This window comes from Dasypus novemcinctus, chromosome 6, assembly GCF_030445035.2.
Source record: "Dasypus novemcinctus isolate mDasNov1 chromosome 6, mDasNov1.1.hap2, whole genome shotgun sequence".
NCBI lineage: Eukaryota > Metazoa > Chordata > Mammalia > Cingulata > Dasypodidae > Dasypus > Dasypus novemcinctus.
In genome coordinates this window covers 77682370-77694875 of record NC_080678.1, presented here as the reverse complement: position 1 = coordinate 77694875, position 12506 = coordinate 77682370, and the positions used below count along the sequence as shown (strand labels likewise).

The 12506-nt window shown below is 39.0% G+C and overlaps 1 protein-coding gene across 4 annotated transcripts in view; it reads right to left on the bottom strand.

Moving 5' to 3' along the window:
* Positions 1–12107, bottom strand: part of CCAR1 (cell division cycle and apoptosis regulator 1) — a 66379-nt gene extending 54272 nt beyond the window's left edge. The window contains exons 1-2 of one of the 4 annotated variants that reach the window (XM_004470528.4): positions 11844–12107; positions 10690–10811 (exon numbers count right to left, since the gene is read on the bottom strand). In XM_004470528.4, coding sequence (XP_004470585.1) covers positions 10690–10762 — 73 coding nt within the window. In that variant the 5' untranslated portion in view covers positions 10763–10811; positions 11844–12107. The remainder of the gene's footprint in view (positions 1–10689; positions 10812–11843) is intronic. The other 3 variants (XM_004470526.5, XM_004470525.4, XM_058298939.1) reach the window with 3 other exon arrangements.
* Positions 12108–12506: the final 399 nt, after the last annotated feature.

The following is a 12506-nucleotide window of genomic DNA, read 5'->3' as shown; positions in this document are numbered from 1 at the left end:
AACTTACAAAGCAAACAAGCATAATATCATGCAGGGCATCATGAATAACATCATACACCAACCCTCCACCAACACCTTGCATTGTTGTGACTTGTTTGTTACAGATTATGAAAGAATACAGATTATGAAAGAAATACCTTGGAGTATTTCCCCCCCAACCCACCCTATTATTATTTTTTAAATAAAATTGTTTAAGACAGAAGTTGTAAACTTATAAAACAATCATGTACATGTGCAGAATTCCCAAACAACACCCCTCCAAAAACACATCACACTGTGGTGGAACATTTGCTACAGATATTATCATCTGATTGTTACCATGTCCACAGTGTACATTTGACTCACATTTTCCATACTGCATCATTAACATGGTAAATCTTTTGCACAGACGCAAGAATTTAATTACTGCTAACCACGGTCCATAGGTTACTCCAGCTGTATTTTTCCCATGCTTCTCCACATTCCCACCACCCTGCATTAGTGATGTACATTTGCTCTAACTCACAAAGGACACTCTTGCATCTGTCCCATCAACCGTAATTCTCATCCACCTCTTGGTTTACTGTTCAATTCAGTTCCTGGATTATTCTCTAGTATTCTGTCAACTGGCATTTATATACCTCGACTACTACTTTCAGCCACATCCCCATTTATAAACTAGCTGTTACTCACTATGTGCTACCATCCACTCTACATTTTCACACCTTTACAGTAAAGCTATTTAAAACTTCTACATACATTAAACATCAGTAGTCCATCTCAGTCCTCCTCTTAAAGCCTTTAAGAATCCACCACCTACCACCAAGTCTTGAAGATATTTTTCTACTTTCAGAAGTTTTATGGTTCTTGCTCTTATTTTTAGGTTTTTGATCTATTTTGAGTTAATTCTTGGAAAAGGTGTGAGATAGGGGTCTTCTTTCGGCTATGGATATCCAATTCTTTCAGCACCATTTGTTGAAGGGACTGTTCTGCCTCAGCTGTGTGGGTTTGACAGGCTAGTCAAAAATCACTTGACCATGCATGTGTGAGGGTCTGTTTCCGAACCATCAATTTGGTTCCATTGGTCTAGTCTATGTGTCTGGCTTTATGCCAGTAACATGCTGTTTTGACCACTATAGCTAGGTAATATGATTTAAAGTCTGGAGATGAGGGTTCGCTTTTCTTTTTTATGATGTTTCTGGCTTTCAGGACCCCTTAGCCTTCCAAATAAATTTGAATATTGTGTTTTCAATTTTTCTTTTAATGCTGGTGGAATTTTTATTGGGATTGCATTGAATCTGTGTATCAATTTGAGTAGAATTGACATCCCAATGATACTTAGTCCTCTAATCCATGAGCATGTAACGTTCTTCCAGTTATTTAGGCCTTTTTTGATTTAACACTGAGTTACAGTTTTCTGAATGCAGGTGCTTTACACTGTTGGTTAAGTTTATCCCTATTTGAGTTTTATCTGTCATATTTTATTTTCACCAGTCTTTTGACATTTTCAGTTACTTTTATTGATATAATCTTCATTTCTAGAATCTCTTCCAGGCCTCTCTCTCCTGTCTTTTCTTTTCAGGGTCCAGCACACCTTTTAGTATTTCCTGGATATCTGGTCTCTTGATTATAAATTCTCTCAGTTTCTGTTTATCTGTGAATATTCTAAACTACCCCCCATTTTTGAAAGACAATCTTGCTGGATACAAGATTCTTGGCTGCGAGTTTTTCTTTTGTAGCATCTTAAATACATCATACACTGTCTTTTTGCCACGATGGTTTCTGGTGAGAAATCAGCACTTAACATTATCTCTTCAAATATTTATCTAATTGAATTAAAGTTTGTTTGAATATCTTTGATTAGTTATCTCAACTCCTTTATGTTATCTGGAGGGTTATCTTGTTCCTTTAACTGGGCCATATCTTCCTGTTTCTTGGTGTGGATTTTAACTTATTTGTTGGTGTTTTGGAATCTGGTTTACTAGATGTATTTATTCTTGGTGCAGTTTCTCCCTTTAGTTGAGGGCTTTCTTGCCCTTGCTAATTATGTAGTAGGAGCCAAGGATGTAGTTGGTGCTATAAGCTGTGGAGCCTCAAGCTCCCCTCACTGACCCAGGGACCAATGAAGTTTCTCCCAACTTTCTCCTTCGTCAGGGTAGGGACAGAGCCACAGCTGTGTGGAATAACCCACGTTATGCAGGCCTAGGCTATAGTTGCCCAGAGAGACTGATGAAGCTTCATACCTCTTTCTCCCCTGCCTGTGGTGGGGATTGAGCTACAGGTGTGGGCAGCAAGCTATGCAGTATGGGTCCAAGATGACCACAGTTGCCCTGGTAGATTTCCAATTATTCAGTCTATGCCAACCAAAGGTACCTGTAGTTACCTGGATAGGCTGGTGCAGGGCTCCTGAGTCTCCTCCCTGCCAGAGTTGGGGCTGAGCCTAATCTAGTGTTGCATGATGATCTGGGTGAAAGAAACTGGTTTCTACTGTCACTGTGATTTTAGGTCAGCCCAGCTTCCTCTCAGGCTGGAGGCAGAGTCAATGGTGGCTACCGGCATCTTTCCAACTTGGGCAGATTCACACCCCAGCTATTCCCAGAGTTATACGTTAGCCAGCCAAGTCTACCAATAAGTACCCAAAATCAGCAGTCAACCGTTTCCTCCTGTTTTTGGGAAATGGAGCTTCCAATTCCAGCCACAGAATAGCTGCATGGGGCAGCTTGTGCTGCCACAGTAGGACAATCACTGGATTCTGTGACTTGGCCAGTAATTTCCCAGAGAGGCTGGCCCAGGTTCCCACAGCTTCCTTCCTTCCAGAGGTGGGGCTGTGGCTCAGGCTAGACCTGCAATCTGATCTGGATGGAAAGAAGCTGGTCCCCACCAGCACTGTGATTTTCAGTCCATCCCGCTTCCCCTTGTGCCAGGTGTGGTGTTAAGATGGTGGCTCCTGGCCTCTTTCTGACTTGGATAGGTTCACACTTCAGCTATTCTCAGGATTATACTTTAGCCCGCTGTTACTTACTCATCGGTAGCTCAAACTGGTGTCCAACTGTCTCTTCCTCCCCCATTTTTGAGAAGTGGAGCTTTCAATTCCAGCCATGGAACAGATCCCGAGGCGGCTTGTGCCTCCAGTGGAGGATTAGCACGGCCTCCATGGCGTGGAGGGCTCTACTTACAAGTCTTCTCTGCAGATGGGTAGTCTCCTCCTTCCATTCCTTCCAGAACGTGGCAGAATGCTCTTCTGGCTTCCTTGAGCCCCTGAACAGCTGCTTCAGCAAGCTCCAGATAGTTTTGGGTGTTTACTAAATGCCCTGTAGCAGGAATTGACTCTAGGAGCTCCTTATTCTGCTGCCACCTTGCTAGCTGTCCCAACTGCTTTATATTAAATTTTCATGCCATGGTAAATCCAAGAACACATTAGTCTATAAAATTATATTTAAGAATACACAAAACCAAATTTGCCTGGACCAAGAGATTGAAGTACCTTCAAGAAGTATTTTTAGGTAAAGAGAAAATAAAACTCTTATTTTACTAATCTAGAGTTTACTGTTAATCTTCAAGCAGATGAGATTCATTTATTAAGCAGTGTAGCTAGACATTTTCTATAAAAACTTTCTACTAGACAAAATTTTCATGCACTTCTACTTTACATTTAAGGACTGTAAAATTAAGGAAACAAACAAGAACAGCAGTTAAAAAGCTGTTTTTATTTTAGTGCACTAATGTACTATTGAGCAACAGCAGATAATATTAATCATTTAATCATTTGCTGAGGTCAAACAACTGGGTGGGAGGGAGGCTCGCAATGACAGATTTAGGTATATGATGTTTAATGTGTGCTTTGACAGTGCTAAATGATGAAGAGAACATGAAAAAGATTTTACTTGATGCTTTTACGCAATTCCATTAGACGCAAAAAAACCAAAACCAACTAAATAAAATAGCAACCTAGCTCTGCATTTCCTCAAAATGTGTCCCCCTAGAACAATGACAATTTCCTCAGGAAATTAAAGTTTGAAAAAAAGGAGTCCAAGAATGAAAAAGTTTAGAAACAGAATTAAGAACATTTTTACTATAAGATTTTATAGGACCTTTAATATGCCACTTAGCACTACGAATTTCAAAGATGTGGCCATAAAAATATTTCATAAATGTGTTTGTTCATGGGACCCTCCTTCACCAAAGCATTCTGCCTATATCTGAGGAATAACCTGAAAACCTGCTCTACAACTCTTATGTAACAATCTTATGAAAAGAACAACATTGTATTTTACAGGACCAGATGAAATCGCAATATTGAACTAACCAGAGCAGAGTAGCCTAGTCTAGCACATCCCTGAAAATCTTTAGACGCTGAGGTTCATCTCAATCAGCTGTTCCTTTTAAGAGTCCAGATTAATTTTATTTAATAAAAAAAGCTACTACAAACAAAACAAGTTGAAAACAAATAAAAATATAATCTCAAATAATCTCTGGAGTTTTGTAAATTCCAAATTACACCGGTAAAAACACTGATTTTTAAAAGTTAAAACAAACAAACACACACAGAAATATAAAGTGGAAAAACCTTCCAAATGTCTTAATACATGATGCTAGTCTCAACCACACCAATATTTTATTTTTTTAAAAATATTTTTAAGGATAAGTAAAAAGGAGAAAGCAGGACAACATAGATATATTTAAATAGGAAACAGGGAGTATCTTAATACCAACATAAATTCAAAATGAGGTTAACTATAGTAAAAATAAGAGAAAAATGTACCATAATCTAGGGCATAGTTTCAAAGAGTAGGTATTGTTAATTTCCTGAAAATGAATGCAAAATTGCAGATGAGAAGGTCTAGAGACTCAAAAGGATTTAGAACCATTCTAGAGGGTAAAAGAATAAAAATTCTCATCTAAATATGAAAGACCAGGAAGCGGATTTGGTTCAACTGACAGAGCATTCACCTACCATATGGGAGGTCCAGAGTTTAAACCCAGGGCCTCCTGACCCATGTGATGAGCTGTTCCATACGCAATGCTGATGTGCACAAGGAGTGCCGTGCTACACAGGGGTGTCCCCTGCATGGGGGAGCCCCACGTGCAAGGAGTGCACACCCGCAAGGAGAGCCGCCCAGCGTGAAAAAAGTGTAGCGTGCCCAGGAGTGGCACCGCACACATGGAGAGTTGATGCAGCAAGATCACGCAACAAGAAGAGACACAGATTCCCAGTGCCGCTGACAAGAGTGCAAGCGGACACAGAGCAACACACAGCGAATGGACACAGAGAACAGACCGGGGGGTGGTGGTGGTGGTAAATAAATACATACATACATACATACAAAGGACCGGGAAAGACCCTAAGAGATATTGTTACTGTTTTAAATTCTAAGATGACATGTTCTACAAATGACAGAAATGCCAATAATTTGAATATCACACCCATCTCCTTGAACGATTAAACTCTGACCTCAGATCCAGTTTAACCCTCCTGGTACCAATTTCCAGAACCCTGGAAATACTGTTAGTTGTTGCCACAACAGAAGAGCTCAGAACCATTCAGGGGGAAAACGGACTTGGCCCAGTGGTTAGGGCGTCCGTCTACCACATGGGAGATCCGCGGTTCAAACCCTGGGCCTCCTTGACCCGTGTGGAGCTGGCCCATGCGCAGTGCTGATGCGCACAAGGAGTGCCCTGCCACGCAGGGGTGTCCCCAGCATAGGGGAGCCCCACGCGCAAGGAGTGCGCCCCGTAAGCAGAGCCGCCCAGCGCGAAAGAAAGTGCAGCCTGCCCAGGAATGGCGCCACCCACACTTCCCATGCCGCTGAAGACAACAGAAGCGGACAAAAGAAACAAGATGCAGCAAATAGACACAGAGAACAGACAACCGGGGAGGGGGGTAATTAAATAAAAAAATAAATAAATAAATCTTAAAAAAAAAAAAAAAAAAAGAACCATTCAGGATGTCCTTTTTCCTATAGCTCCTAGGTGTTCTAGTCCCTGGCAGCACTCAGCAGCCCAGTACTAGGAAAGTGTGATAAAAGCCAATACCAACTCTTTTCTACTATCAACAGTCAATATGATAAGTTAGAAACTACAAGACACCAACTGATAAAATAAGGAGTGCAATGGTTAGGACAAGTAGATGGGAAGGGAATTTACAGTCTACACACTTTTCAAATTTTGTGATATCACTGTTCTTGGTGCTTTTATAAATTTGGAATACAGTATTTTTTAAAAAATCACTTAATTTGGGATTTTAATCTCAATAAAATGTATTTTAATGAATATTTACTAATACTTTCCTTCGCTTATGGATACCTGAGAAGCTATTCTTGGATATTTGCACAAAACATTCCACATTCTTCTTGTGAATTATTAGACCCAATATTCTGTCAGGTAATAATTCTATAAGCTGAGAAGTACAGAAGAATTAATCTCTTCTTTAATCTTTTCCCCTTTAGGTGACACACTTGTCATTTGGAGAGGTCTTCCAAGTGCCCATTTGTCAGTACCTGATTCATTTATTGTTGAAGGTCTCATGCCACATCTGATACCAATACCTCTATGGACAAGTCTATGAAAAGAGACCTTAATGACAACAGGCCATGTGCTAAATAAGTAAACAAAAGGATCACATTTTCTTATACCACCTTTAAGGATAACTTATCTTCTATAAACTAAAACTAGTTTCACGTGACTGAAATGTTTCTGTCTTGAAGCACTACTGAAAGTAGTTATTTACTGAATATCAGTGAACACACCATTAAAACAAAAAAGGAAGCCTTCCCTCGTGTTGTTCCTTGATCTAATAAATTTTATTGTTAAAATTGAAAATACTTACTACACCTTTATACCTAGGTGCTCTATTTTTATGATGGAGAGTCATTAATAATGACATAAAGAATAAAATTCAAAAACTTAAATCAAGTCTAGAAACTTCATTCTTTCACCTTTGTAAAATTATTTAATCATCCATCAAGCATGGTTTCGCCTTTGAAACTTCTCTGTCAATAATATGCTCATAAAGCAGCCTCATACTTTAGAGAGAGAAACAAAAGGAAAACACAGGGTTTTTCTTAAAGGGAAAGTCACTATTTTCTAAGTTTTACTACATACCTTAAAATACTCAGGGACTATGTAAAAAAAAAATTTAATATGGGTACCGCCTCTTCATTTGTACTTTTTAACATCAATTTTCAATTATCTAATTTTATCAATTCTTTATAATTTGTGGGTTTATTAAAATACTTATGAATTCAGGTCTTCAATCAAGTGAACAAAAGTCTTCTTTTTTTTTTTTTAAAGTCTTCTAAATGTCTTCCATTCAATACCATTCCAAAGAACAGGTCTTTAAAGATTCGATCTTGCACACCTAAAAAATCTTTGATGGCCCTCTATACACAAATAACCTTATTACGATCAGATAACTCACTGGACAACCCACTGTTGTAACTTTACAGCAGGGGTTCTTAACCAGGGGGCCACGGAAAGATTTCAGGGGGTCCATGAGCTTGAACTGAAAAAAAAAAAATCAACTTATTATCTTTATTTTCTCTGGCCTCTAAATGAAATCTAGCTTTTCTTTCACTTATGAATGTCTGCAATAAATAAATTACAGTAGTATTCATTTCACTGGACTGGCAAAGGGGTCCATGGAACAAAAAAAAGGCTAAGAACCCCTGCTTCAGAGTTTCTATTCTAGGTCCATTAATGAACCCAATGACTGAAAATACTCATTACCATTTACTTAAGAACAAGAAATTAGGCATAAAAGAACACTTTAAATATAGCAGGTTCTAAGTGTTATAATCTTCTATTACTGCACTGTTTAATATAGGAGCCACTAGCCACATACGGCTTTCAATTTAAATTAGTAAAAATTAAAGTTCTTAATTCAGTTTCTCAATCACACCAACAACATTTCAAGTGCTCAAGAGCCACATGTGGCTAGTGGCTACTATATTGGAAAGTGCAGAAATAAAACATACCCATCATTGCAAAAGCTCTATTATTAGACACTGCTATTCTATAAAAAAGAGGTAAAGCCTTAACTAAATCAGTGCTGTATAGGATTTTTATAGTCTTTATAAAGATAAAACTCTTAGCAGGCAATAGCTCTTCCATTCTCTTCAAGTCCCCTGAAAGTGAAGACTTGTACTAGGCCACAGTATCTTCTAGGTACAATTCAAGTAATTGTTGGTCAATCCTCCCAGGCAGTTGAAAACACCATTCATGATGTCATATGATTTCTAACATCCTTAATTTCCCTTTAATATTTATCCAGTTTCCCAGCCCACTTCTTTTAAGGAGTCTTGTCTCATCCAAATGTTAATACTGTGATTTATATTGGTAAGCAACTATGGATTAGAATATAAAGTTTAAGAAAGGTATGTAAGGGCCTAAACATTAGGTAATGGACTTTGACATGGGAGCTGTAATGAGAGAAAGAAGCTACTGCTAAAGTTATCCAAATGTGAGGTATACAGGGCCTAAATGTAAATGGAGAAGGGGTGAAACTGAGACATTTTCAAAGGTGAAAAGGTCAAGGATTTGTATCTGATTGAATATGGAGGTTAAAGGAAAAGAGAATTAATGATGACAAATGATGAAACCTAGGAATTACTGACTTGGCTTACCGGAATAAACTCAGTATTAAAATTACCAGAAACAACTCAAATACAGATCTTCAATTTTACAACAGATTTCTGCAATAAATTGCTAGAGTGCATGCCTTTACAGAAGTTTCTAATGCTATCTTAAATGTGTCACCTGAATGAACACACTGAAATTTTCAAATTACTTTAAACAGAATTCTTCAAAAAGTTAATACAAATGCAAAATGACCTTGTTAGTAAATCCAGTAGCAAAGCCATTAACTGAACAAAACAATGTTATATTACATACATAAAGGAAGAGTTAATTATTTTATTACTCTCAGGAAAAACTCAGAAACGTAGGCACAAAGATAAAAATATTTAAGTTAAATTATTCAATTGTTTGCATGGCCATTTAATCCGACAGTGGCCTCTAATACCAATACAGCTGGTAAATTTCAATGGTTGCATAAAAAAAAAAAAAAATAGTGTAAAACTGGCACCTACATTATTCCCTATGAAAGTCCTAATGTCTTTTGTTGAAAATTATTTTCTCGAATTATATTTGAAGCTGCCAGAAAAGAGCTTAAGAAGTTATACTTAGGTAAAAACCTTCTCTATTGAGATTAGGTATAAGTAAGACATACTTTATTTGGCCAGGATGGAAAAAACTGAATTTTATAAGAAATTTGCTGGTTGAGAATCAATTCTAGTAAGATGAGGCAATGATTAGTTACAAAGGCTTTAAAAAGAAGGCAAGGAAATAGCAAGCATTCAGCCAAAAAATGTAGCACCTAGAAATTAAATGCCATCATAAAACATTATCACTGGAGAGTTCCATTTAGAACCTATTACAGGATTTTTATGGGAAAGCTAAGCCTAATACTCACAAAACACCTGCCTACTTTCCAAAGTCATGATGCATCAGCAAAATTTTAGAATGAAAAATTCTTACTAATGATAGGTCCAAGAAAGCCCACAATCAATCTCATACAGCACAAATATAAGCTATGTTTACACACAAAAAACATTTATTTGTCAATACACTGCACTTGCTTCTGGACACACAGTACTTGCTAATAATTCTTATTTGAAAAAACTAAGTCAATGCCAGCTTCCCCATTATTTAACACAAAAGAGAAATACTTGGATCCGAATTAAATATACTCTATAACTAATATTTCACATTATTTTCATTTTTCTGGAGAGATAATTGTTGGCCACTTAATCTCCCAATATTCAAGGGTAATTAAAATACAATCTCCAAAGAATCCATTTCTTTAACAGGAATGCAAAAGGTCACCTAAATAACTAGATGATCATTTCCATCAATTTTAAAAAGAGCCAAGTTAGAAGACAGCAGCAGCCTCTCTACAACTGACCTCAAATTACATAATAGATAAGTAAGTAAAACGCAGCAAAGACTTGCAATCAAATATAACATAAATAAAAATATAGTCAAAGTAACAGAACAAGCCACAACTTTTCTGGATATTCAAAGTCAAAACCTCATTTCTGCAGGATACTTGGAAAACTCATTTGAAATTCCTAGACATTACTGGTTAATTATATTTAAGTAAATATGCAATGCTGCAAGAGGAGTTATAGATTTTAAGCTTCAACTAATAAGTAAAAAATTAAGAATTCTTCCTATGAGCAAAGGCAAGAAATTTATTCAAACCGGGCTAGCCAGAACAATGATATTTTTGGTTAATTTTATTTTGAAAATGTAAATGTCCATTTTTTTCCTTTCACATCTATTTCTCTGTCCTTCGCATGATAATTTAGAATTGTTTTTCTACTTTTAAATTCAAAAACTGAAAAAGTCACTTAAAATTTTAGAGAAGTAGAGCTTTTAAATATTTAGTTTTAATCATAACTGTGAATAATGACCCTTAACATGCCAAATAGGATATACTTTAATGAATGTCCGGCTATCAATCTTTAACAATTAAACTCAATTTAAGCTATTTAAAACCATAAAAATTGGCCCAATTGCAGGGTAAAACATTTCTTGCTGGTTGATCCATGCATTTTTAAGTTTTACAGATACACTAAACAAAAGATACATAATTTGTAAGCATTTTCCAATATTATGTATAGCCAAGTTTTCATAGTTCAGTAGCCTGACCTGGCTGTGAGACTGCAGTGGCTGTAAACTGAGTAGCCCATGGTGGATTCTTCTGTCCTCCAAACTGAGCCATGATGCAAGGGGAAAAAAACCTTCGTTGGTTTTTCTTCTAGAAGAGCAATCTATTAAGAAAGGATCCACATTTTAAAGTTGAACCAAATTGCAAATATCACAAAGTATGCTTTAAAAGAAATGTTTGTCTAGGACATCTTTGTAGAATTAAGTAGAAATAATTATAAGTAGAGAGAGGTGACTGAATAGCTGGAGCGCAGCAACAGCATTTTACATCAAGTAGTTCACCAAAAGTACGTAATTTTTAAAAATGAGATTAGCACTAGATTTAAAAGACATTTTGGTCGGTCGGTGACTACAAATTATCACATTAAAACAGAAGACCAACTGTTCTATCCACCCGGTTCTTATCAATAATAGGTTCATAACTTTATGATCGAAAGAAATACAGCCTGCGTGTTTGTTCTGGCAGTGGTTTGGGGATTAAGGCCAGAATCTGGGGTGAGACCAGTAACGGAAACAGGCTCCACAAGACTTAGAATAAAAGTAGTCAAGAATATCATTTAAATAATAAACATCTCACTGTCTGCAAAAAAGGAACGAGGGAACTGGGGGCTCCTTTCCCTCCTCTCTATCGAGAGGGAAAGGCAGTTGAGATAACAGAATTCCCTTAAACAACCATCGCGAAGACCCCTCCCCCCAAAAATGCAGCCCGAAAAAGCGAAGATCTCCGCCCGCGCCTCGGACAGGCCCGAATGCTGTCATCCATCTTCCTCCGGCCTGATCTCCTCCCGGGCCACAAACCAAGGAGCGCGGAATTTTCCGCCCCACGCGTAGAGGCGAAGCCGCCAAGAAGGGGACACCGAGAACCCTGGCCGGCTTAACCCCCGAGCTGAAAAGAAAAAGCCTCCATCCTCCACAACACGCGCTGCCGCGAGCGCATGGAGACCGGGTGGCTGTGGACTATGGGGGGTGGTACAGCGGCGTCAGGCCGTCGAGGGCCGGCGGACCTTGGCTGAGGGCGCCGGAGGGGCCGCGGGAAAGGAGCAAGGCGGTGGGGGAGGGGCCGGCCGCGCGGGGCCTGCTCCGACCCGCACAAAAGGGGCCGCGTCCCTCCCGCCCCAGGACAGGGAGAGCCCCACCGTCGCTGCCTTCGGCCGCCGTGAACTCCAAAACGTTAGCTCTCGGCCGTTCCACGTATCCAGCAGGACGCTAAGAACCCCGGCCTGGGCGCCTGCCGCTCCAACCGCGCGGACCAGACCTTCACCTGAGTCGGCTCCCGGCTAGCACCGAAGCCATTTCAAACCCGTCAGCTTTCGGCGCATGCGCCAACTTCTCTCTCTTCCTCCACGCCTCTCCCTTCCTCCCCATCTCCAACAGGAACGGTGCTTACGGGATTACGTTCTACGTGCGCGCTGCCCCGCCGCCTTCAATACGCTCCCCCATTCACTACGCGGTTGGAACGAGAGCGCGCCTAAAAAGGGTTACTTAGGCTTCACGTGTAATGAGTCTTGGATTGTATGAACGCGTGCTCTGAGAGAAAGGCTTTTAATAGGGTGGAAAGGAAAGAAACCGCGGGTCACGTGTTCGGATGAGCGCCGCGGCCATTTTGTGTGTTTTGTTTTTTCTTAGTTCAAGTACTTGAAAGAATGGTTATACCCTGTGATATTTGACTTTTTTAAAATTTGAGGTGAACTTCACAATAAATCATTTTAACATTTTAGGGCGTACAATTCAGTGGCTTTTAGTACAGTCAAGGTTGTGCAACCATCACCACTAATTCCAGAACATTTTCATCAACCCAA